The sequence below is a fragment of the Platalea leucorodia genome (genome assembly GCF_965183815.1).
Source record: "Platalea leucorodia genome assembly, chromosome: 19".
In the NCBI taxonomy this organism is placed as follows: domain Eukaryota; kingdom Metazoa; phylum Chordata; class Aves; order Pelecaniformes; family Threskiornithidae; genus Platalea; species Platalea leucorodia.
Window position 1 is genome coordinate 6,199,872 of NC_138841.1, and position 25,657 is coordinate 6,225,528.

The 25,657-nt window shown below is 55.3% G+C and overlaps 3 protein-coding genes across 5 annotated transcripts; 2 read left to right on the forward strand and 1 right to left on the reverse strand.

The window, feature by feature from the left end:
• Positions 1-253: 253 nt before the first annotated feature.
• On the forward strand, positions 254-3,031 carry LOC309598908 (tetraspanin-18-like; the record flags this gene model as incomplete). Its single annotated transcript, XM_082329935.1, has 7 exons — positions 254-310; positions 479-673; positions 1,318-1,392; positions 1,688-1,786; positions 2,000-2,179; positions 2,415-2,498; positions 2,984-3,031. 7 exons carry the CDS (start codon positions 254-256, stop codon positions 3,029-3,031), a joined length of 738 nt encoding a protein of 245 aa, XP_082186061.1.
• A 1,712-nt stretch (positions 3,032-4,743) lies between these two features.
• Positions 4,744-8,079, reverse strand: UBE2T (ubiquitin conjugating enzyme E2 T; the record flags this gene model as incomplete). Its single annotated transcript, XM_082329993.1, has 6 exons — positions 4,744-4,869; positions 5,837-5,920; positions 6,362-6,460; positions 6,935-7,040; positions 7,550-7,619; positions 7,971-8,079. 6 exons carry the CDS (start codon positions 8,077-8,079, stop codon positions 4,744-4,746), a joined length of 594 nt encoding a protein of 197 aa, XP_082186119.1.
• A 1,202-nt stretch (positions 8,080-9,281) lies between these two features.
• On the forward strand, positions 9,282-23,922 carry LOC309598990 (cryptochrome-1-like). 3 transcript variants are annotated; one of them, XM_082330038.1, is made up of 13 exons: positions 9,282-9,526; positions 10,413-10,599; positions 12,989-13,244; positions 13,566-13,998; positions 14,956-15,072; positions 16,711-16,858; positions 17,451-17,591; positions 18,415-18,585; positions 18,750-18,890; positions 19,391-19,542; positions 20,541-20,638; positions 21,172-21,282; positions 23,091-23,922. In XM_082330038.1, the coding sequence occupies exons 4-13, from the start codon at positions 13,586-13,588 to the stop codon at positions 23,252-23,254; spliced, it is 1,656 nt and encodes a 551-aa protein (XP_082186164.1). In that variant the 5' UTR covers positions 9,282-9,526; positions 10,413-10,599; positions 12,989-13,244; positions 13,566-13,585; the 3' UTR covers positions 23,255-23,922. The 3 variants fall into 3 exon arrangements, with proteins under 3 accessions (XP_082186164.1, XP_082186162.1, XP_082186163.1); XM_082330036.1 differs by lacking the exon at positions 12,989-13,244 and having other exon boundaries at positions 13,563-13,998; XM_082330037.1 differs by lacking the exon at positions 12,989-13,244.
• The last annotated feature ends 1,735 nt before the right edge of the window (positions 23,923-25,657 follow it).

Below are 25,657 nucleotides of genomic sequence, written 5' to 3' on the forward strand. Positions count from 1 at the left end.
CGGTGCCGGTGGGAGGCCCCGCCGCCCCCACAGGGTGAGCGGTGCCGGGGTCTGGAGGGGTTTGGGGCTTTTTGGGGGTGCAGCGGGCGACAGCGGGGGATTGGAGACGCTCTGGGGGTTTTGGGGGGCTGCGCGCTGGCGGGGGGCAGTCCCGTGTCCTGCCGGAGCCGGGGGGTCCAGGGTGGGACGGGGGTGGCTGTGGCCAGGGCTCTGCAGGGACGAACGCTGCCGCGTCCCCTCCCGCAGCGTCCCCATGGGTGTCCTGAGCTGCGTGAGGTACCTGATGTTCGCCTTCAACGTCCTGGTGTTTGTGAGTCCCCCTGGGCCCGGCGGGGTGGAGGGGACCCGGCCCCGGGCTGTGACATCTTCGGGGGGCGGGTGGCACCAGCCCAAGGGAGGGGACCCCAGCAGAGGCGGGGAGCGCCGTGGGGCGCCTGGGGCCGGTCCCTGCGCCCCATGACCGCGGCGGGTCCCGCAGGCTGGGGGGACGTGCCTGGCGGGCGCGGGGGTCTGGGTGGCCGTGGACCCGGCCGGTTTCCAGGACATCGTGGCTGCCAAGCCGGTGTTGAGCGCGGGTGCCTACCTGCTGCTGGCCGTGGGCATCGCCCTCTCGCTGCTGGGCTTCCTGGGGTGCTGCGGGGCCCTGCGCCGGAGCCGGCCGCTGCTGCTGGCGGTGAGTGAGGGGAGACGGGCGGGAAGGCTGGCACGGGGTGCGGGGAGCCGGGCGGGCAGGGGGCGGCGGGGTGCAGGAGCTTGCGGGATGCGGGGAGCAGGGGATGGAGGGCGCTGAGGGATGCGGGGAGCAGGGGATGGAAGGAGCTGAGGGATGCGGGGAGCAGGGGATGGAGGGCGCTGGGGGATGCGGGGTGTCCTCAGAGGAGCCAGAAGCCCGGTGTTCCCCACCCTGGCCCCGTCAGCGCTCAGCGCACGCCCCAATCCAGTCCCCACCTTGTGAATCTTTGAATTTAGAGCCCAGAGGATTTTAGAAAGCCACTGAGTGGGGTCACTTCCCTCTGAAGCCACTGCCTTCTCCCACACGGCATTTCCGAGCTGTTCCCCCCTGACGGCGAGGGCTAGAAACCCCTTTCTGAGCACCGACGCCCCAATTTCTTTGGCATCCCCAGCCCCTGGCAGCCGGTGCTCGTTTTTAACCCTCCACCTTGCAGCCGCGGCGCTCGGAGATGTGGCTTCTGTCCCCAGGAGCTGCGCACTCGTCCCCCGTGTCCCCCCCGGGGCCCAGGGCGCGGGCAGGGCTGGCTGCAGAGGAGCAACAGCCGGAGCGAGGGTCTCTGACTCCTTCATCCCGCTGCCTTCCAGTTCTTCATCCTTGTGAGCCTCGTCTTCCTCACGCAGCTCGTTGGGGCCGGTCTCTTCCTGGCGCACTGGAAGCAGGTACCATCCCCGCGCCCCGACGCCGTGGCCAGCCCCGCTCCTCCCTGCGTCGTGCCGTGGGTCACGGCCCTGAGTCCCCCAGCGGACTGGGGCTGGCGCGGGGACGGCCTTTCTCACCCTCATCTTCATCACCAGCACCGTGACGCAAGTCCGAACCCGGGTGGGTGGGTGCCATGGGTCCCCACGACCCCTCGAAGGGAGCTGGCGCCCTGGCCAGCGGGGGGAGGGGGGGTTAGGGTGGGTGCGCAGCCCCCAGGGCCCCGTCCCTGGTACCGGTCCCCCGGTGCTCCCGCAGATCCAGCCGGAGCAATTCCTGTCCGAGCTGCGGAGGAACTACCGCGGGGACGAGGGTGCCGAGGTCTTCTCCACCGCCTGGAACACCCTCATGGTCACGGTGAGCGGCCGGGAGGCTCCCGGTGGGCTCGGGGAGGGGTGCGGAGCACCCGCAGGACCCCCCGAGGGTGATCCCGAACGCGGGCGAGGGGCTCGTGGACCCCAGGCAGACACCGAGCGCCGTGCTGGGCCGTTCCCCCTCCCTCCGTCACCTCCCCAGGCGACGCCCCCGCCATTTTGACAGCGCATTGATGGCGTTTCCCTTCCGTTTCAGTTCTCGTGTTGTGGCGTTTTAGGACCCGAAGACTTTGGGAATGGCTCCCGCTTCCAGGAGCTGCACCCGGGGATGCCCTGGCCGCGGGCCTGCTGCGCCCGGGACGGGCTCCTGCAGGCGGGCGAGCTGCTGGGCTGGGAGCAGTGCCGGGAGAGGAGCCCCGGCTTCATCCACGAGCAGGTAGGGCACCGCCCTGCCGCGTCCCCGGCCTCGGGGCAGCGGCACCCTCTGCCCCTCAGCACCGGGGCCGGGAGCCCGGGACGCTGCCCGCCCGCAGCCCGGTGACCCCCCACGTCCCCACCTCGTCCTGCCCCACCGCGCACCCCGATCTGCCCACACCTCGGTCACCCCCCGAGCTCCCTGCAGCCGTGGGGAGCGCGAGGGAGCCCCGCCAGCATCCCCCCGTCCCCCCCAGGGCTGCTTCTCCACCTTCGGCAGGACCCTGCAGAAATACGTCTCGCTCCCCGGGACTTGCAGCTTGGCCGTGCTGGGCATCGAGGTGCGGAGCAGGGCCGGGGGGGGGTAGCGGGTCGCCTCGTGGGGGCTCTGTTTTCGCTGGGAGCGGGGTCTGGGGGTGCAGGGAGCACGAAGGGGCTCAGGGTGGGCCCACCCGAGCCTCCAGCTGTCACGATCACGGGCCAAAAGCGGGTGCGTGTCCAGCGGGTGCACGTCCAGCGGCTCCGCCTCGGGGGGCGAAGCCAAGCGCCCGCTGCCGACGAGCGGGGTAAAGGAGGGGAGGTTTGTTCTGCTCCCGCAGGCGCTGCAGGGGAGCAGTGCCCGGCTCCCTGCCAACCTCCGGAGGTCACAAGTGCCACCTCCGCCGCGGTGTCCCCCGGCGCAGCCCCCCGAGGGGACGTGGCGGTCGCCCGGTGCCCGCTTGGGCCGGGAGCGGAGGACAGGCGTCCCGCGGCTCTCGGCAAGCGGCCGCAGCAAGGGGGGAGCGCGGCCCCGCGGCGGGGGGCTGACCCGCGCCTCCCGTTTCAGATCTTTGCCATGTTCTTTGCCTTTTGCCTTTACTACAACTTCGACTGAGCAGGCTGAGGCGCGGCAGAGGGGAGCCAAGGGCTCTGGAAACAAGCGATGTCCTCCTCGCTTTCCTGGGGGAGCTTGAAAAAAAAAGGCAAAACCAAACCTGCCCGTTTGGGACGTGGAAATCCTTCACGGAAAGGCCGAAGGAAGAGAGGGACGATCGCCCAGGTTCGGACCTGGTAATGAAGTGATGTAAGAGGAGGCGTTCAAGGGGCGCAGGCAACCAGGTCCATAAAACACCCAAATAAAATTCACTTCTCCCCAAACATCCAAGGCACAAAAAAAAAAAAAAAAAAAAAAAAAAAAAAAAAAGACCCAAGCCCCTTTTTTATTGCTGATCTTTTGTTCTTTGAGGGGCTGGAGCGTGGCCAGAGCAGGGCAGCGAGGCTGGGGCAGGGGCTGGAGCACAAGGCTGGGGAGGAGCGGCTGGGGGAGCTGGGGGGGCTCAGCCTGGAGAAGAGGAGGCTGAGGGGAGCCCTCATCGCTCTCTGCAACGGCCTGAAAGGAGGCTGGAGCCGGGGGGGTCGGTCTCTGCTCCCCAGGAACAAGCGCTGGGACGAGAGGGAACGGCCTCAAGCTGCGCCAGGGCAGGGTTGGGTTGGGTATTGGGAAAAACTTCTTCCCCCAAAGGGCTGCCAGGCCCTGGCCCAGGCTGCCCAGGGCAGGGGCTGAGTCCCCGTCCCTGGGGGGATTTAACAGCCGGGGAGATGTGGTGCTTGGGGACATGGGTTAGTGGTGGCCTTGGCGGTGCTGGGTTATGGTTGGACTGGATGATCTTAAGGGTCTTTTCCAACCCAAACGACTCCATGAAACAGCAGCAGGCAAGGACGCTCCGTTTCCTCGCGTATCAGAGCACAGCTCTGCGGTTCAGCGCTCTCATTACCTCCCGAGTCCCGTCTCCGCTCCGGCAGGCACGCAAGGACGGGCCGGGCTCGCTCGTCTTGGAGCGGGGGCAGGACACGGGTTAAATTCCTCGTGGGCAACCACGCAGAGCGGGAGGCTGAGCGTCAAACCTGCTCCCCCTGCGATCGGCCACGCGTCTTCGCAAAATCAAAGAGCTCTGGTGCGGGGGAGTCCTGCCCCCGCGCACCCCCACAACCCCTCCTCCGGGCTTCCCTCCACCCCCCTGGGCCGGTGCTTTTCCCTGGCCGCCTCCGGAGACACAACGGGGTCAAGCCACAGCTCGGCTCACGTTAAATTGTTCACGGTGCAACCGGAATCGGACAGGCTGCTCTGGAGAGCGGGAGTTTCAACTCTTCGGAGCCTTAAGTTTTAAGGACCGACTCACCCTGCGGCAGCCCGGGCGGTACCAGGAAAACGAAGCCTTCGCTGGCGAAGGATTTCCGCAAACTCGTCCTCACGCGTGCGTTGCTCAGCGCCCGCTCTCAGCGCGGTCCCAGGCAGGGGCAGCGACATAGAAACCAACGCTTGGTGCTGTGCCCGTTTCTCTGGGAGAAAGCTGGAGATGGGAAGCTGAACCGGTACGTCCCATTTTCCTTTGGGATATTCCAAAAACTCCACACACCAAACCAGAAAAATATATATAAATTAAAGCTTTATATTTAATTTATATAATGGAACTTTTCACAAGAAAACCAAACCCTAGGAAACAGAAAACCAAAGCCCGCTACAGCTACACACGTTACAATATTTAGGGGTACCTGCAGGAAAAGGACAGCGAAAGCAAAGGCGTCAGCCACAAGAACAAAAACCACTTAGGAACCCAGGCGAGATTTCTTCTCCTTCGTGCCGACGTTACTCCCTTTTCTCTTCTGCGCGGTGGATTCATCGGTGGTCCGTGTTTCGCTTTGGTTTATTTTCTCTTCCAAAGGCTTGGAAGCCTGTGATGACACAAGAAATAGAAGTAACAGCGGTAAATAATTTCATTTTCCAGGCCTCGGCACCGCTGCGCGTTCCCAGCTCTGCGCGCGCCCTGCGGATCAGAGCTCCGTGCTTCCAGCTTTTACGCAGCGCCCCTTAAACATCCTGCTCCCACCGCGGGAAATTTTAGGAAGGGGGAATGACGGGAAAGCGGGATAATGGTTGAGCCTAGAAATGCCGCGCACGAGCCAGGCTTCCCTGGGGCTAAGCCTCTCGCTGCAAAGACCTCCTCACCCCCAGCCCTTTTAACAACCCACACAATTAATTCGCAAATGTTTTCAGAGCTGGAGAGGTGAGCGCCGCCCACGGGGCTTCCCGGTAGAAAATATTCCCCTCTCTCTCGGAAAACACGTTGTCCACATCAGGGGCGGGGAGGGAAAGCTCCCCGGTAAGGGAGAAGGCCCAAACATCCCTGATTTTTGGGAACAGGGTTTGATCTGCTTCAGTGCAATTTATTTTTACGCGACTCCTCTGTGAGATCAGTCAGAACGGAGGCAGGGAAAGGGGAAGGGTGAGGGCAGGAAGGCGGCGCTCGCCTGGGATCAGGGAGCGAAGGGATGAGCGGGCGGAGAACGGGAGCGGCTGAGCGCACGGCACAGCCGCAGCAGAGCCCGGCAGGAACAGAGCGGAGAAAGAAACGGGGCTGCGGGATCCCGGGGAGGGGTTTTATCAGGCATCAGTCCTTCATCCTGCTTGAGAAGCACTGCAGTTATTTGTGCACGAACACATCGATTTGGAAAGAGTGAATCTAACGATCTTAAAAGCATGATGAAATTAAGTACCCATCCAAAACACAGAAGGGGAGGAAAGAAAGAGCACTGCCAAAGATAACGCCGCACAAAGTGATTGGGAAAGGCAAACTGAGACAAGACAGACGGCTTGGAAAGACGGAGCGACGCCCGGCTGAGAAAGCAGAGCGTTTCTTACCCTCTTCTGCTGGCTGGCGTATTTCTCCGTCCACTCTCTGGCATTTAGCAAGAACAGTTGCCTGTTGTACTTGTACTCCGAGGACTAAACGTAACGAGCAAGACAAAAGACAGAGATTTGATTTCATACAGACATCACACCGAGAAGCCGGGACTAAGGTCTGGCTTTAGGACTCCTAGAAGCAGGCCAAATCCACTACAAACAGGCAGCACGAAGCATAAGATTCATTTTGTTTGCTTTTATTTGCTTGAAGAACGCACGCTGCCCTTTGCACTGGCGGGCTGGAAGACCAGACCTTTACCGGCTCTTTTCCACTGCTGGCACAAGCCCTGCCCCGCACGGCCCCGCCGCTTCAGGGAAGCGCAGCCCTGCCCCCAGCCCTGCTCCAGATCAAGGTACGCCGCTGCGTAACGAGCTAGCGCGTTAAGCTGGACCGAGCGAAGTGGAAGCGCAGCCTAGATCTAACACAGCCTCCTGTCCCAGCCTGCGCCCGCGGCCACACGAGAGGAAGAGGAGCTCACGTACTATGTCTGCCATGAGGGGGTCGTCAGGGTTGGGCTCCGCCATCAGCAGCTGTACGGAGGTCAGCAGCGTGGAGATGTTCAGGGAAGGCCTCCACGCACCCTTCAGGGAAACGGGGCGAGAGAAGCGGTTAAGCAGAAAGAAACCTGCTCACAGGCTGCCGAGAGAAACCTCAGGACTAACGGCATTTAAACCCGACCTGCCTCAGGACTAACGGCATTTAAACCCCCACGGAAAACACCAGATCCACTCTCACCACGCCGGCTGTGGCCTCTCCGAGGAAGCCTGACCAACAACCACAGGCCGTATCCTGCTCTGCTGGGCAGCCCATTTTCGCAGGGCCACCCAATTCCTTCTGACTCCAATCCTTAAAACCTTGGAAACTTATATGGAACAAAGAAGGTGACGTTCTAGTCTCTAAACAAAGGAGACGCCGCTCAAAAACTTTACTCCCGTGCTCCTGTGTAAATAAGTCAGTAGCAAACAGACATTCAATAAGGCTTTTACAAGAAAAAGATAAGGAGTTCATTATCCCCTTCGGGCTCGCTTACCCGTGCCCACGCAGCGCTGCCTTACCTTCGGTGGTAATTTAAGAACATCCAGACAAATCCTTCCAGCAGAGTCGATGTTAGGGTGATAGATAGGGGTCAGGAAGCGAATCTTTGGGGGCTCAAACGGGTACCTTTAAGGGATAAGCGTTACGAAACAAAAAAGTTACCCAAGCAACGCCGTTATTTCCTTCTCCCAGCCCTTTACACGTTGCCATCCTTCCCCACAAACTTTTGAGGGAGGCAGAGCTCTGCCTTTGATGCTTTCGGCTGTGTCTGGCCAGCACTTGCCGGGCTGGCTTTCCACAAAGAAGCAAGCGTGATAGGCGACTTTCTAATCATGAAAGAGCTCCTCTCCAGAAAGCTTTAAGACAATACGATAAGGTAGAGATCTTGTCATAACGCTTTCAGGTTGTTAATCGCACATCTTAGGATGCCCAATGTGAAATAAGTGTAGCAGGCAATGGAAATAATAATTACATTCCATAAACGAAGGGCCTCACCTAATCAACCACGTTCTTTGTTGGGAGGCTAAAGGAAAGAGCAAAATGGTGGCACTTACAGCAAACCTCTCACACCAGTTAACTTGTATGGGAAGGAAGCACTACACCAGCTACTTAACGAGATGTTGTTGCCCACTTACCTTTCAGGAACAACTATTTCCAGGTTGAATATTCCTTTCTCATATGGTGTGTCTGCACCTCCCAAAATTTCTTTAAAAGCAAGATTAAAGCATAAGCATTACATTCGAAATCACTTGAATTTGTCCAACAGCCTCCACATACCTCCCGCAGTTACAGAACTCTAACAATAAAAATAAAAAGAGGAATAAAAAAAAAAAAGTCATCTTATCTGAGATGAGTTCCACCCCACGGCAATCAAAACCGTAGGGAGACCGGCCGAGCCATAGGTCAAACTACAATTAAAGGAAAACAAAAAAACCTCCCCAAGCGTTTTCCTCAATTCCACGCAGCCTATCAAGCACAGGCCACCCAGCGAACCCAGACCTAGCAGCGAACTCTCCCGCGTCCCTTATAGAAGAGTTACACTAGAGAAGTACGTACGGGCTCGTAGCTCATCGAGCTGGTTTTCGTTCTGCCAGCAGGTGATGCCTGGAGGCGGCTCTGTGGCCAAGAGGGAGAGCTCCCTCTTCAGCCGCGATGCTCTCTGCATTCTGCTGAAACTCCAAGAGACTAGGTTTTATTGCTAGCAAAATCAACTTTTTAAAAATAGCACTCAATATTAGACTTTTTTTGTCTAAAGAGAATTAACCTGGGTTTCAAGTTGTTATCCTGATGGGACAGCCAGAGTCTCAGGAGCCTGCTCCTGGAGCTGCTCTTGCACCCACCTAGAGGAGAAGAACCAAATCCCCACCCTTTATAATCAGCCCCACTCCTCAGTCCCCAGCTGAGCCTAATAAACCCTCCCAGTCCGTGACTGGGCTCCACAGCCCTAAGGGGACGGTAACACCTGCCCTGGGATGACCCTTCCACCCGCACGGACAGGGACACCCCCGCCTGCCCTGAGGGGGGGCCGGGGGGCTCACATAGCCACCCCAGACCTACCCACTCACCCCTAAGGAGGGGGAAGCCCTCCCTGCCTTAACGACCCCCCCCCCCCCCCCCCCCCGAGGCCTTACCTTCCTCCCCCTGGGCACAAATAACAGCACACGGACCAGAAGCTGCCCCCAAGGCCTACCCCCCCCCGAACTACCTAACCCCTCCTCAGGCACCCCCCAGCCTGACAGCTCCCACGGAGGAGCAGCTTCACCCCCCACCCCAGACAGGACCCCTCAGCCTAATTTATCCCCTCACACGGACAAGCACTGTCCCCCCCAGCCTTACGACCTGCCCCGGCCTAGCTGCCCCCCGCCCCAGGTCAGCAATGGCCTCCCATGGCCTAACCCCCCCCAGAGCCCCCCAGCCTCACAGAATCTCACCAGAAGCAGCCTCCCCCCTCGGCCTAATTACCCCCCCCCCCCGAGCCTAATTACCCCTCCTGGGACTAATTACCCCCCCAGCCTAATTACCCCTCCTGGGACTAATTACCCCCTCCGGAGCAACCGCGCCCCCGGTTTAAGGCTCCCGCTCACTCGCCCGCAGCGTGAGGCGGCAGCGAAGGGGGCGGGACTTCCTCCGTCGCTTAGCAACCAGAGGGGACGCCTCGGGGCTGATTGGGTACCGCCCAGCCCCGCCCACTCGGCGGCGGCTGTTCGAATTCGAAGCGGAGGGGCGCTGCTATTGGAGGAGCCCCGCAGGCGGGAAGAGAAGCCCCGCCCACCCAATAAAACCCCGCTGTGTGGGCGTGGCCCACGCAGTGAGGGGCGAGCCGCGGGCGCGGTGAGGGAGCGGGGCCTGGGGCGGGGGGGGCCCGAGGCCGCCCCGGGACGTCCCCGTCCGCCGGCCCCGCCCCAGCGGCCCCAAACCGCGTTAAACCTCCGTGGGCAGCGGGCAGGACCCTCCCCCCCGCCGAGTGGCCCTTGCATAACCGTGGCGGCCCGGCCCGGCCTGGCTCCTCCTCCTCCGGCCGGCGTTGTGTAACTGGGCACGGCGGGGCGAGAGGCCGGGCCGCCCCCGCGGAGTTCCGGGAGCAACCGGGCGCTGAGCCCGCGGGGAAGGAGGTAAACGCGGACCGTGGGCGCTGGGAGCCGCGGCGGAGGCGTGGGGCCGGGCCGGGGTGGGCGCAGGGGCCGCCGCCTCCGCCTCCGTCCTCGTCCCTTCCCCGCCCGTCTGAGGCCCGGCCCGGCCCCCCGACACGGGCAGGGGTCCCGGGGCGCGGGGGGGCAGAGCCGGCCAAGCCCCTGCACGGGGGGGGGGCTGGGGGCTCTTCTGCTGCCACTTAAAGTGCCGTTTTCTCGTATCAAGCGCTACACGTAGCACTTCGTTTCTCATCGCCTGAGCTGTTACAACGAGCGAAATAACACAGAGGTGTTGGATTGACACCAGCCTCAGGTCTGGCTCGGTGTGGAGACTGGGATTATGGAACCGAATCAATGCAAAAAAATGGGATTCTTCTTAAATCCCAGTTAAGGAATTGTTCTCAAGCCTGGCAAATCAGAATACCGTTAAACACCTTAGCTGTGACAATTATTCCACTTCAAAAGCCCAAACTGCGGTTTCCGAGGGCGGCCGCGAGGCTGCTTTTCCAGCTGGCTGACACACGTATTTAAAGCTTTATAATTGCATTACTATCGCTTCTAAGCGGACGGGCTTACAGCCAAGGAGAACGTCTGTGGTTTGACTTAACCGGACAATCGAGAGTGCCCGCAGAGGAAATTAAACTGTTAAAAAGTTTTTCTTCCTAGCTCGTGGGCCTCAGTCCGTACGTGCCCCATCTTGCTCCGCCGGACTGAGGGCGGTGAGCCGGCTGCGATCCTCCTCCTCTCTCAGGAATTACACCAAAGCCTCGAGTCGCTCAGTCTTTGACGCAGAATCCGGCTCGATGCACGTATTTATGGTATTTAGGAGTGTTTAAGCCTGGGTAACTTAATTCCTTAATGCTTGTAGGACCATGGGCAGCACGGCTGGATCCGGATGGTGACGCTCTGACGACCGCTGCATCCCTCCAGCAGATCCCTGCCTGCAGAGAGAAATGTTTATCAGCGGGAGAGCCGTCAGCAGCGGTTGTGTGGCATCCTTTCTTTGGGGCGACATGTTGTAAAGGCCCCGGAGCGTCAGCCAGGTGACTCTTGAGGTAAGGTTTGGGGTTTTCCCTGCTCTCTGTCGTGGTGTACCTCTCCCAAAGCGCGGGGATGCATCAGGTGCGAGGTATATTTTCTGCCTGTGCTGGCTGATTTTCGATGAACGGACTTAATCCAGACGTGGCAGGGAGCCTGCCCGGCCTTGCTGGGCGAACGGCCTCGAGTCACCAGTTCATGGAGAGTTAGAAGGGTGGATAAATCCTAACACAAAGTGGATAAATCCTATCACGAAGTCGACAGCGCCTGCTCTGCCTTCCCCCCACCACCCCAGAGGATCTTCCCCTTCCTCCGGGCAGGGCAGGAGTGTCCGAGGGTGCAGTCCCTCGGTGCTGAGCTGCAGGAGTGTCCGAGGGTGCAGTCCCTCGGTGCTGAGCCACCACCTCCTTTCTGACACCACCCGTAGCGCTGCCAGGCCCGCGCCAGCGATCTCCCCCATTCCTTACCACCCAGCAGTGGGTCCCAGCTCCCCACCCGGCCCTGACACCCCTTCGGCTCCGGGCTCGCCCCCTCCCCAGCGTGCCCCAGCCCCCTTTCCTGGCACCCCTGCTCCCCGCCAGCTCTGATTCCCCCAGTCCCCTGCGCTTGGGATCCCCAGAGCTGCTCCTAACCCCGGCCCCGCAGCCCACCCAGGCCCCTTCTAGCCCTGGCCTGGTGTCCCCCTGCCCTGTGCCCAGTCCCTCCCAGTCCCTACCCTGGTGTGGCCCCTCTCCCCACGGGCCCCCTGGGACACCCTGGCCTCGGGGTCGTCCCATGGGCTGTGTGGGGCTGGGTGGCCCCAGGTTTGGGGTGGCCCCGTGGGCTGTGTGGGGCTGGGTGGCCCCAGGTTTGGGGTGGCCCCGTGGGCTGTGTGGGGCTGGGAGGCCCCAGGTTTGGGGAGGCCCCGTGGGCTGTGTGGGGCTGTGTGGCCCCAGGTTTGGGGTGGCCCCGTGGGCTGTGTGGGGCTAGGAGGCCCCGTGGGGCTGGGTGGCCCCATGGGCTGTGTGGGACCCCAAGTTTGGTGTTGCCCCATAGCCTGTATGGGGCACTGGGCTCAGCGTGACCCCAAAGGCTCTGTGGGGCTGCATAGCCCTGGGCTCAGAGCAGTTTTCTAGGCTGCATGGGGCCAAGGGGCACTGGGCTTGGGGTGACCCTATGGCCTCTATGGGGCTGCAAGGCCCTGGACTCGGGGTGGCCCCTGCAGACTGCATGGGGCCACAGGGCTTGGGATGGCCCCAAAGGCTGTGGGGGGCCGTGGAGCCCCCGACTCAGGGCAGCCCCTCGGGGAGGCCAGCTGGCGCAGGCTCGTCCTGTGCTCCTGCCACGCGATGCCGGGGACTCTTCTAGCACCCTTTGCACGGTTTGATACCCAAAAGTGCCAGCTGGGTGCTCCCCTGAGCAGCGGGAGAGTCACCTTGTTTTTCCTGTTCTGCCAGGACGTGCGGGCAGGGCGGTGCCCGGGCTGGGGCGCAAGGCAGAGCACCCCGCGAAGCCCAGACCCCCGTGTTGCGCTGTGCACGGCGCTGCCCAGCGCTCGCGAGCCCGCAAGTTTGCAGGGTTCCCTTATTGGGGGGGTTGCAATGGGCTGTGTCGCCGCCTGGGAGCACAACTGGGTTTGTTTCGGTGATGCTGATGCGTGTTTTTGGGAAGAGGGCAAGTCAGATAATCTTTTATGAGGCTGGTAAAGCCACTGATTGTGGGTTGAGTGGGGTCAAGGGGCCGAGTCACCTATTGCAACCCCATTTGGGAGGGTGTGAGTGGAGCAGTTTGGCTGGAAGAGCTGAACCGGATTAGAGATTATTGTTTGGTTCTTTGATAATCCCTAATCTCTTAATGCTTCTCTGGGTGGTAACGCTTGCATCGGAAGCAGGTGTGGACCCACCTTGGAGGTGGGTGTTGAGTTTCCCCCTTCTACGTGGGAGAGAGCAAGGTGGGGAGACGTCGCTGGGCTCGGTACGAACACAAGGTGGCAGCTGGGCTCGTCGTTTCTCCTTGCTGCCGAGTCCATCACCCCGTGAGCAGAGCAGCCAGCAGTTGTGGGGCAGTTTCTCGGAGCTAGCCCAGACTGAGAGCCAAGATCAGCCCTCCTGCCTGTCCTCTAAACGCAGCTGAAGCAGCTCAAAGGGGAATGAAGGTCTGCTAATCCCTACATCAGCCCCAGTTTAGAAAAAGAGTAGTTTTGTGCAGTTCTCACCACCTGGCTCCGCTACGGAGAGAGGAGGGCTTCTCCTGACGCTGACACCGTGAGGTCTCCTGGGGCTAGGAAAGATGGATAAAAACTACGGCAAACCGATGAATTGAGATATTACGCTCTTGTATCGGCGTTGGTTGGGCTGTGCTTTGCTTTCCCTTGTTTCACCTTGAAGCCTGAACAGTCTTGGTGAGGAAACATGCTGTGTCTTTCAGATGTCTCCTACTGAAATCCAGAAAGGCTTTTCACTGCCAGAGTGAGTGTTGTATCAGGTCTCTGATGAGATGAGGGCTCCTGCAGAGCTGTTCTCCCCGCGGCCCGTTGCGTATGAATGGAGGCAGAGCTCCCTGAATCATCTTCTCGCTCTTGACTTCTGGAGGGTTTGCTGATGGCCACATCTGTGGGGTTATAAAATGTTTTTGCAGTAAATGGAGCTCTGGCAGCTGTGTCTGTTTTGATTCCTTCCTTCTGGTGAGCGCTATTGGGATGTAATTTAATTTAGGGATTTAATTTAAGGATTTGAGTGACTCATTTGGGGAAGAAGCTGTTCTCTGTGGAGCAAGGTGGTGATACAGCTGCCGAATGGCGGGACCTGGCTGAGGAGACTGAGGAGAGCGGTTCGGTCCTGTTTCTGCTTTTGTCTTTCATGAAAACTTATCAAAAAGCAGAAGAGATTTGCAGTAAAAAGAGCTGAGGGCTGTTTGGAGCTCCGTTTCTAGTTGTTAATTGACCTTGTTCTGTAATAGGGGTTGTGTATCCCCAAAGCCAACGGTTCCCTTCCTCTTCTAGCAGATCTGAGGAGAACAGCCAGGATGCCGCATCGCACCATTCATCTTTTCCGGAAGGGACTTCGGCTTCATGACAACCCGACGCTGCTGGCTGCGCTGGAGTCCTCGGAGGTTGTCTACCCCGTCTACATCTTGGACAGAAAGTTCCTGACGTCCGTGATGCACATAGGGGCCCTGCGGTGGCATTTTCTGCTGCAGTCCCTGGAGGATCTCCAGAAAAACTTGTGCCAGCTGGGCTCGTGCTTGCTGGTTATTCAAGGAGAGTACGAGTCTCTTCTTAGAGATCACATCCAGAAGTGGAATATCACGCAAGTGACTCTGGATGCGGAGATGGAACCGTTTTACAAGGAAATGGAGGCCAACATACGACGTCTGGGAGAAGAGCTGGGGTTTGAGGTGCTTTCCCTGGTGGGCCACAGTCTGTACGATACCAAACGGTACGTGATTGCCCCAAAGACCAGTGAGGTGTCTCCAGGAAGGTTTATTTTAGATTTAGCAAGCATCAGGGAGAAAAGGCCAAGTATCTTGGTCTTTCTGGGTCCTAATGTGTACCTTTTGAGAAAATTGGGCTACCTGAGATGAATGTGGCACTGTTTGCTGGAGAATTTTTGTGTGTTGGTCTCCTAACAGAAGAGATTTTGCACAAGTGTTAGGATGTTGGGCTGTGATTCGAGCCTGAAGAGTTTGTTACTTTTTTCCCTTTCGGCCATTTAATTCACGTCAAAACTTACATTAGCTACTCTCTTAAACAGAGCAGAAGAAATTCTTTAACACATTTAATAGGACTTTTATATAAAATGTTTGTGTCAGATTTTTAATCAGCTTTCATTGATGTCTGGATACATTTGGATCCAAGCAGAGCTGAATGACTGAAGGTGTTGAAAATAATAATAATAGGGAGGTGATCGGTAATAGCTAAAACAGACTTAACACTCCGCTTCTGGGAAGCCGCTCATTTATGTAAATGGGTGGATGTATGTGACTTGCCGTCTTGAATTCAAGCTGCCTGTTTTTGCGGGTACTTGCTCACATAGAAGAGTTATTTACTGCCCCGAAGCTGGTTGTTTTTCGTGATCAGACTGCCTCTGGCAGCCCCAGAGGTGTCCTGCACCTCGCGCTCTGCCATCCTGGCTGTGTCTGGCTGTTCAGAGCTGCCCAGTCGAAGCTGTGGCTGGCATCCCAGTCGCAGGTTTGTTGTCTCAAGTCCTGAGAAACTGCTCTCAGGATGGATGGATGTTCACCCAGGGAAGTTTTACTTGTAAAATCTGCAATTTCCACATTCAGTTGCATGAACTGGGGCTGTTCCGGCCTGTGCTGTCACCTTCCTATCCACTGGCAGCTCCAGCTTCCTTCTTGGTTTATATTATGGTGAAAAGTGATCTTGTTTTACTTAGGATTTTGGACCTGAACAGTGGGACTCCCCCATTAACGTACAAGAGGTTCCTTCACATTCTCTCTCTGCTCGGTGACCCTGAGGTGCCTGTCCGAAACCTTACAGCTGAAGACTTCCAGTAAGTAACGCCTAGATAGCGGGAAATTGCAGGTCCTTTTCCACCGCCCAAAAGAAGAGCCAGGGCCACGGGGTGTTTTAGACGTTACGTTGCGTTGCTTCTATGCGTGGAGGGTTATCGATTGTACAGGGGATGCGATTCTGCTGTTGGGAGGGGAGAGCAGATGAGAGGACGCACGCTCCAAAGACTTAAGCTTTTGCGAGGCACATTGAGACAGACTTTTAGGGTATGTAAAAGTGTAACACAGGAATGGCTAAAGAATTACAGGTCGATCTCCCACAGGCATGCTCTAGCTTCCTCACAAATCAAGACTCAAGGCAGGAATCGGATGAACCACTGTAGTTTGTTTTATGCAGGAAGTTTGGTGGAATAATCATACTCTTCCCTTCTGGCTTTAAATCTTTCTCTCCTCCCCTCTGTTGTATGGGAAGGGGGGACCGAGCTCATGTCTCCCAGGACTTGAGAAGAAGCTCAGGGTCAAGGATGTCTTATGTTTAGCTCTGCATGAGGAGAGGTCAGTGATCCAAAGGGAGGCAAGACTGGGGTAGGAGAGAGCTGGCCACGGGATGGGACTGCAGATACCTGGGACTTGTGTCAGGCGCCTCCTGCGTGACCTCAGCTCTGTGTCGGTAAGCTAGGCTTAGGTCTTCCCACCTTGGGGGAATCCTGTTAATTCCTGAATGTTGTCCTCAGTCCAATGATAAGACCTATGTAAGTATTGGGATATATATCAGTTCATCTATTTTTTTCTTGCACTGTGTTCCCCCCCCCCCCCCCCCCTTTTTTCCCTAATTTGTTTATTTGCACTTTTTGAATTAATGATGATGTGAGATAAGTGGTTCACATGCTTCCCAGCAGGCCTGTGTTATGTCAGTGCTCTGAGAGCTGCACTGGCCCCTTCTTCTGTAGGTGTCTGCAACAGAGCTGAGCTCAGTTTCTTCCAGGTAAGTAGAGAGATCTGTGTTGATATCTGAGTTCATTCATGGGTTTTGAGAAGTCTGCATAGCACTGACACTTCCTCGAACCTCCTCCTCTGTGTTTTACAGAGGGAAAAAGCCCATACCCCGATGCTCTTCCAGCCTCACAGGGGGCAGAGGCCTTGGGGAAGCCTCGGCAGCTGAGGCTGCAGAAGAGATGTGGGGGGAGCGCTCCGAGGTGTGGGCCTGGGGAGCCCCACCTTGGTGAGGAAGGAGCAGCTGGGGAGGCAGCCCAGGGAGCTGATCTGCCTCCGTCCCTAGGAAACCTCTCCCAGGGCGACCTCTCCTCAGAGGCACGGGAGCTGGAGCGGCCTTTGGAGGCAGCGCCGGTGCCCCATAATGATGTTTAGAGTCGGAGGAGGCTCTTAGCTCCCTCGCAGGGATGGATGAGACAGCTGGGGGAAGCTGGAGGGGAGGTGTCTGAGCTGCGGGGGCTGCAGCCGACTGCTCCGAGCGCTGTAATTTGGTGACTCCGTTCCGCTTCCCCCAGTTCAGGCTGGAATTACCTGGAGCGATTGCAGGACGAGCTCGTTCTTCCCCAAGGAGAGTGCAGCCTGGGGTTTCTGGCTGTGCTTTCCTTCCCCTGTGCTCTGGCTGTGCCCTGACGGAGGAGATCGTGGTGTGTGCAATGGGCAGAGGTCTTCCTCCTTTCTTTCATTAGGAGATGTAGGCCCCCTGACCCGGGCCTGGCGGAGTGTTACAGGGTGCCTCTCCCTGTGGATTTGAAGATCCCCCTGGAGAGCATTTCCCCCTGGAGAGGAGGAGAGACCGAAGGGCTACAGCGCCTGGAGCAACACTTGACTGACCAGGTCAGCCTTGATTTCACACGGGTGATGGTGGTGGCTCTAGATGGGCTGAGGTTAGGGTCCACCTTGCCCCTTTTACGTGTGGTTGTGTCTGGACCTCAAGAAACCGCTCAGCCGTTCCAGCTCTAGCTGAGTTTCCCCCCCCTGGGGCTCAGCTCTTGGCAGCCAAGCCTGCCTTGGTGCTGGCTGCTTTAAGCAGATGCTTTACCCTCTCCCAATTTCATAAAGTGGAAAAGATCTTTAGCACGGTACTGTTGGACCAAGAGAGCTCTTCCCCGTGTTACAAAATCGCCCGGCTCTCTGGGGAGAGCGGAGTTTCACAGCACCCACGGGTGAGACGTGGCCTTGACGTTGGGCTTGGAGGAGCTCTGTCTGTTTGGAGATCTTGGAGGAGGATGGCAGCCTGGTCTCAGGATGTTGTTGTCCTTGACGGTGGCATTTGTGGGAGGATGGGTGGTGGGAGCATTTTCCAGGCATGACATTGAGCAGGCCTCTGTGATGCAGAAGCCAATCGCCAAGAGTTTTTGCCCTGTTTCATTAGCTGGACATGTGTCACCTTGTACTGCCTGAACCTGGATTTCTGTTTTCGTTTCAGGGCTGGGTGGCAAGTTTTACTAAACCGAGAACAATCCCAAATTCGCTGCTTCCAAGCACCACAGGCCTGAGCCCGTATTTCAGTATGGGCTGTCTGTCAGTTCGCACTTTTTTTTACAGGTTGTCAAACATTTATGCTCAGGTAAGAAAATAATTGGTCATAGTTAAGTGAGTCCAGCGCTCTCATGTATCTAGGCTAGGATTTAACACTCTGATCATCTTGGTAGAGACCCGATACATCAAAAAATGCTGCTTTGCTAATATCTTCTCACAGCATCCTATGAAATCTGGGAGTGGCTTTCTATGTTCTGTGAATGTATGCAGCTTTTCCCAATTAAGTTTTAGAAATATGATAAATGAGACCTGGAAGCAGCAGGGAAGCCCAGGAAAACCTTCCTAAAATTCAAGGAGTTCAAGGTGTCTGCCTGGTGTTTAAGTGAAGTTTTTGATCAGTTTAGCCTGTTCAAGCAGTTTTGTTTTTAGAAAGCGTCTGTTTTCATCTTAGACAAGTTTTAACTATAGCATAAGCCAAAACCAACTTCTGAAATCTTGCTTGATTCTTAAGAAAAATGTGGTTGAAACCAACCCAAGAAAACCAACGTCTCCCTGAACCGCCTTCTGAAGCGTATCTCTTGAGAAATGGCTGAGCCACCGGAATTCAGCTAGCTGAGCAGTTAATATGTTAATAAATGCATGTTTGGTTTAAGAAATCCCAGTGTGACACCATTTTGGAAGGTAGATGGAGAATGTTTGAGGTAACACTGAGGTCTAACAGGGTTCAGCTTTGCTTTTGGGCATATAGCATCACTTCAGGTCTTTGATTTCTTTGGCTTTCATGGTAAAGTGCCACGAAGCCAGTAGCGTAGTTAGATTAATCTTTATTTTATGGGCCTGACAGTCACAAAATGAGTGAGACTGCAATGGTATATATGAACTGAAGCTTTCACCTCATGTGTCTTTTGCAGGCCAAGCATCACTCTCTGCCCCCGGTGTCACTCCAAGGGCAGCTTCTGTGGAGGGAATTCTTCTATACGGTGGCATCAGCAACACCAAACTTTACCAAAATGGCTGGGAACCCCATCTGCCTTCAGATCAGTTGGTATGAGGATGCAGAGAGGCTCCACAAATGGAAAACGGTAACAAGAGGCATCGACAAAACTGCTACGTTTCAGTTTAGAGTTTTTCTGTTGCTCTGGGCTTGTTCCCTGCTGGCTGTTTGAGGTGGGGCTTACAGCAGTGTGTAGGACAGCAGTGTAATGAAGCTTCGTGCAGGAGGGCTGATGTTTCTTTTCTGCTGCAGGCGCAGACGGGGTTCCCGTGGATCGACGCGATTATGACCCAGCTGCGCCAGGAAGGCTGGATCCATCACCTTGCTCGGCACGCTGTCGCCTGCTTCCTGACGCGGGGGGACCTGTGGATCAGCTGGGAAGAGGGCATGAAGGTTCACTTCTGGTTTTTGGTTTTCTCTGTTCTGGCTGATCTTGAGAAACCCCTGCAAAACGTGAGCCTGGCAGCGGGAGGTGGTACTGTAGAGCAGTGCTTCCTCGCTGACCCTCACTAGAAATCTCGTGGTTTATGAAATCTCATGGTCTCTCGCTCGAGTCTGAGCCCTGCTGTGCTGGGTGCAGCGGCGAGAGGTCGTTCCCATCCCCAAGGCCTGATGATTTTGGATGATGAGGATATTGGAGACCTGCTCAGTCTGCAGCAGGCCTCAGAGCCAGGCCGTTGGGCTTTGGGTTGCTCTATCACTGGGTCCAGCTTCCTTCTGGCAAACTGTCTCGCTGGAGAGCCTTCCCTGTGTGCCCTGGGAGAAGGGTTGCCCAGACCAGCACAGTGCCAAGCTTCACCCTCCATCTCCCAGCCCATTTTTTTTTTTTTTTGCCACGAAGGCAGCCATCTCAAGGGTGTTTCTCTCTTTCTCTTCCTGTCCCTGAAGTGCAGGTGTTCGAAGAGCTGCTTTTAGATGCTGACTACAGCATCAACGCAGGGAACTGGATGTGGCTGTCGGCCAGCGCGTTCTTCCACCAGTACACGCGGATCTTCTGCCCTGTTCGCTTTGGGAAGCGCACGGACCCCGAGGGGCAGTACATTCGGTAGGGCGATGCACAGCATGGCACCATCTGCTCCGTTACTGCTTCCCTGGCTCCTCTTACAGCAGGAGCTGATGAACTCAGTTTGTTTGAAACACGTACCCCTGTGAAACAGGGGTCATAGCAATGATTTTATTTAACATGCAAGGAAATTGAGGCACGGAGAAGCAGAGACGTACCCATGGTTGCACAGGTGATGACCGAGCAGGGCGTTATATTGATTTGTGAGCACCCGTTGGCTCCAGCGCCGTGTTTCATCACCAGGCTGACTCCTCTTTCTAAAGGACTTGAGCAAAACTTCCCACAGCTCCCCCTGCTCCAGTCTGTGCCGTGTTTCTGGGTTTTGTAGGCGGCCTGATTCATTTCAGACACTTAAATTTTATTTCCCACTCTGAGTGAGTCCTCTTTGCTTCGAACTCTCAGTTTCTGTATCTCTCAATAAGGTACTGATGGGCTTTCTCATAAGCAGTGGGTGATTTTACGGCTGGCTGCAACAGGAGCAGGCTGTGTTGATGTGAGCAAACAACTCATCTTCCTCACATCTCCTCTTCCTCACATCCTCTCTGGCTTTGTGTCTTGTCAAGGGGAAGCCCATGCTGACATACCTGACAGAGTGGGGCAGAAAATCACTTTTCTGTTCTGTAAGAATTTTTTTAGATTTTTTAAAAATTTGTTTGGTTTTGAAATTTATTAAGGTTTAGGACGAAATGTCGGTGAAAATGTTAAAAACCCAAATGTTTCGGATCAAGTAAAAACTGAAGTAATGTTTAAATCAACCCATTTATTCTTTGCTGTAAAGTTAATTGGAAGATATCACCCTACAGAGGGTTTCACAACACAAAACCAGCTCTTTTGTGCAAAATGAATCAGAACTTCCCCATGGATTTAGTATCAATGCGATCACCAAGAATTAATATGGCATAGGTTGGTTTACACTTCTCTTAAACATGTGAGTATTTGTCTGCAGGATTATAAAACCCCATATTTCTCCTGTTTTGTAGGAAATACTTGCCTATACTAAAGAACTTTCCCTCCAAGTACATCTACGAGCCCTGGACAGCATCTGAAGAGGAGCAGAAGCAAGCGGGGTGTATCATAGGTAATTCATTCAGATGCCTTGCTAAGGATTTTGCTCCTGCTAACTGTCCAAAATAATTGCATGCGTGAGAAGGAAGTGTCACACTTCCAAAACAAGTCCTGCATTTATCTTCTGGAAATGGATTAATCCAGCAGTCTTCCTTCTGTCAATTCTCCTGTAAAGTTTTTTGCTGGAGTCTAATTTCAGAGTACATATTCTTGCCTCAACTTCGTGTCCTAAAACTGTTGGATCACTCTAAGTTGTTGCCTTTGCATTTATCCATCTGAGATGCTTGGCTGTCTTTAAATAGTATCCGAACATCTTGTGCTTTTACGCTTGCTCTAATGCATCTTTGAAGTCTCTTATAAGCTTACGTCTAAATGGGAGCTCTTACTCTTTGACGGAGAGAAACAGGCACTTCTGAAGAGTGGGTCACATGGTCTATCTTAGATGCCATTTATTTTAAGAAAAGCTGCAAGCATTTGCCCTGCTGCAAATCCAGTGAAACGTCCTTGATTAGTTCTGTAAAGGCTGCTGTCTCCATGTCGCACCAGGTCAAGATTACCCCTTCCCGATGGTGAACCACAAGGAAGCCAGTGATCACAACCTGCAGCTGATGAAACAGGTCAGAGAGGAACAGCACAGAACAGCCCAGCTCACGAGAGGTGAGAGGTGGGGATGCTCAGAGGCTGTCATAGAATCATTAAGGTTGGAAAAGACCCTTAAGATCATCGAGACCAACCATAACCCAGCACTGCCAAGGCCACCACTAAACCATGTCCCCAAGCACCACATCCACCCGGCTTTTAAATCCCCCCAGGGATGGGGACTCAGCCCCTGCCCTGGGCAGCCTGGGCCAGGGCCTGGCAGCCCTTTGGGGGAAGAAGTTTTCCCTAATACCCAACCCAACCCTGCCCTGGCGCAGCTTGAGGCCGTTCCCTCTCGTCCCATCGCTTGTTCCTGGGGAGCAGAGACCGACCCCCCCGGCTCCAGCCTCCTTTCAGGCCGTTGCAGAGAGCGATGAGGGCTCCCCTCAGCCTCCTCTTCTCCAGGCTGAGCCCCCCCAGCTCCCCCAGCCGCTCCTCCCCAGCCTTGTGCTCCAGCCCCTGCCCCAGCCTCGCTGCCCTGCTCTGGCCACGCTCCAGCCCCTCCATGGCCGCCTTGGGGTGCGGGGCCCAGCGCTGAGCACAGCATTCGAGGGGCGGCCTCACCAGTGCCCAGCGCAGGGGGACCATCCCTGCCCTGCTCCTGCTGGCCACACCGTTCCTGACACAGGCCAGGGTGCCACTGGCCCTCTTGGCCACCTGGGCACCCTGCTGGCTCGTGTTCAGCGGCTGTTGACCAGCACCCCCAGGCCCTTTTCTGCCAGGCAGCTCTCCAGCTTTGGGGGCTGGTTTTGTGTTGATTTCCAGGACACTTTTCCTCTTGGTTCCCAACACCGTGTGCTGCCCTTCTAGTTACTGTTAAAATGGGAAACCAGAGGTTGAGCAGCGTCCCTTCCCTTCTGGCTGCTCTTGCAGGGTGGGAGCTTGCTTGTGCCTGCTGGAGGAATGCCTTCCCAAAGGCAGACCTTCTTCTCTACCTTCTGTCCGTCTGCACAGAGGCCCCAGCCCCCAGCTTTGCGAGGTGTATCTCCAAGGTGCAGAAATCTCTGTAGCTCTGCCCATGCCTCTTGTGAACCAGAGCATCATTGTTTGTCCTTCTTACCATGATCTACCCTGCCCTGTAGCAAGAATTATTTGAGATTCCCACTGACCCCTAATTAGGAAAAAGCCCTCGCAAGCTGAGTTGCTCTCAGAAATTTACCTTTTCACCTTGTTTTCTAAATAGGTTAAGCACACACATAACAAACCGGTAGTTATCAGGTGAGGCCGGAACACTCAACCTTTGGGCTAGCCTGAATTAATTAGGTCTTTCCAGTCACAGAGATGTTCCAATTACACAGCACCTGTGCTTTTAAAATTGAAATCCTAGGGCCTGTGATGAACTTGTAGCCTCACAGAGATCCTCTGCAGGAAGGAAAGTGAAGTGACGCTTTTGTATTTAACAGTGTACGCCGTAGCAGCCTCCGTATATATTACAGAAATCCAACATGCAGCAGCTGAGGGGAGCCTTAAGTATTCCTGCCTGAATTGCTCTGATCAGAAGAAATTAATTGTTCCCAATCCTGTGCATCCTCATGCATCCAGGAGGTCGCACATTGGTACCTTCCAGATACAACCAATGTATGCTGAGAGTTCCTCCACAAACCCTTTGGTACAGGGGAGGGAATGTTGTGATTGCTCTTGGGAGATACGGAAAGCCAAAATCCGAGAACCGGAGTCCCCTACTCCCAGCGTTGTTCTTGTTGCCTGTAAATAGGCGCGTTTTCTGGCATGCTCTGTAACTTCACCTGCTACTGTCATTGTGGGCTGTCGCACTGAGGTCGGAGAAGGACTTGCGAACTTTAATTCTTCTTTCTTTCTTGCCGTAGATGATACAGATGACCCAATGGAAATGAAGGGAAAGCATGACCTCCCTGAAGAAAACGTACCAAAAGGAAAAGCGGCCAGGATGACAGAACAAACGGACCTCCCGTCAGGGGTTACCCGTTGGGAACCAAAAAACGGCAAAGGGGGAGAGCCGGAGGCCAGCTGAAGTGGACAAACACTACGTTGCCCTGCAGATAGTGCCTCTTGTTTGTGCCCTGACCTCCAAGAAAAGCGTTGTATCTTGAATGTCGTTGTTAGTGCAGTTATTCTGAATGCAATTGTCTACCTGTGAGTGGCTTAGAAGCCGTTTGGTGCAGCCGTTAGGTAAATTCAAGAGGTGACTGGTTTTGACAGGACATGACGCTATAGTATTGTTCAAATCCACTTGATGTTTATGCATTTGTATAAATAGTTTTAGTGATAAATACCAGTCTTTCCAACATGCCAGATAAACGTCAGTTGAAGAATATACGGACATTAATGTGCTCACACGTTAGTGTTAAAAGCTTGATTGGCCTGTCTGGTAGAGACGGAGGTTTAGGGATTTTCAGATACAGTTTTTAAGTTCACAGTTTGCGCTCACAGTCCCCAGTTTGGGGAGATACAGCAGAATGCAGCCTGTTGTAAGGCTGTGTGTAGTTCTTATGATTCAGATGGGATTCTTATGCGTTTTAAGGCCGACGTTGCAAAATGTCTCTCTGAATTAGGGCTGATGTACAACTTTCTTCACCATAACTCTCCTTGGCTCATTCCTCTAGAACTGTAGGGTTGATATTGTTTCTATCATGTACCATATGTAAAAATTTACCCTTCCATTGAAACGTCTCATTGTCAAGTTTCACAGGGCTGGATTAGTCAATTATCTTTGCTATGGGTGGGGGTTTGGGGGGGGTGGGAGGATTGGGGTGGGTTTTTAATCACTGTAGGTACTATATTTAGTTTTAAAAGAAATAAAAATTATTTCTGACATGAAAAACGTAAGGTCTCTAGAGCAATCTGTTAGCAGAATTGGCATCCATCTGTCCTCTTTGGACAACTCCAGCAGCAATCCAGCGCACCCAAACTCCTTCACCCTGAAAGCATCCCTGGACCTAGCGCAGAAGCAGCCCGGGACCCACGTGCACCAGGAGGAGGCCAAACGCTGCTCCCGGCAGCATCTTCCAATGCTGCTGGTGACCCACAGGACCTGTCAGGGAGGCGCACCCTGGCAGCAGGGCAGCACTGCCTTCTGCTCTACAGTGAATACGAAAGCTGCGAAGACTTTGTCAGGCGGATCCGAGAGGCTGGCTGTACCCTCCTGCTGCACCAAGCCCGCGTCGAGCTCCTGGAGGTGCTGATGTTCCTCGACGTTTTAGCTCTTCAGCAAACCTAATGATTTGCAAGGATGACCAGAATGAAACGCAGTTACCGAACCCTTGATGAGGGGGAGAAGGTCAACGCAGTGCTTGTTACTTCGGGAAGACGACTGCTGCTCTCAAGCCTCCTGGCATCCATCATCTTTTTAACTGGCTTCCTTCCTGTGCTTAATGGGATTTATTGCATCCGCCTCTGCAGCGTTGTAGCCCAGTGCAGGCGGCCACAGGAATGCAGAGCTGGTTCTTGCCTCATGTTTTAAGGCATAGTCGTTGCCTTCAAGCCCTAAATGGGCTGGTCTTCGGTTACCTAAAACATCTCTACCTTGGAGTGCTTTGTGTCACCTGCGCTTCATTGTGAGTCCTGGGAACTGCCCAGTACAGCAGAAGACAGGACCATCGGTAGCCATCTTCTGCTGTTCAGCATCACCTCTAACATTGTGGTGCAGGAGATGACTTTGGATGCTCAATGCTCATGAATGTTCATGCAGCCAGAGTGGCATCCACCCTAGGAGGAGAGACTTCCATGACCATGGTCCTGGTCAGCCGTCAAAGGAGCCAGGAGGATCAAGGCCTTTTTGGGACTCCTTCTGTTGCGAAGCAGCTGCTTTTTTGGTTGGAAGCAATAGGGTTTGTGTCTGCTAAGGGGCTGGAATAGGAGCACCGTTTGAGCAGGAAACTGCAAGGATGATTGAGCTCCAAGACATCTGCTTCTGGCCGACAGAGCAGCAATGGAGAAGTTCCTGTGACGCAAAGGACCGAGGCCTAGTTTGTGACCTCGCGGCAAAAAGACTTGCTCAGTAAAAATGAACGGACGAAAGAAAGCATTTGTCCCTCCACCTTCTTTTTCTCTGCTGTGGGGAACCTGACCTTGGAGGCCACATTATTTGCATGTGGAATTGGTCAGAATTTGAGCCAATGAAATGCACCTGGCTTTCTGCTGATGCAGATCCCTGAGTTCTGGGGCACGGAGATGAGTGACGGAGTCTTTGCTGTGCCTGCCTGGTGCGAGGCACAGCCGCTCCAGCTTGGCAGTGGTAATATCTGAATTTGGCTCATCTTAAGCGCGTTTACTACAGTAGGGAGAGGTGCTTGATGATGATTGATCCTGCTTGGATTTTTTTTTGCCACTCCTGCCCCTCCCTTGGCTGCCTTACTCCTCTCCAACATGCAGAAAGCTGCTCTGTATGTCCAGGTGATATTTTTCCTCATTCTTC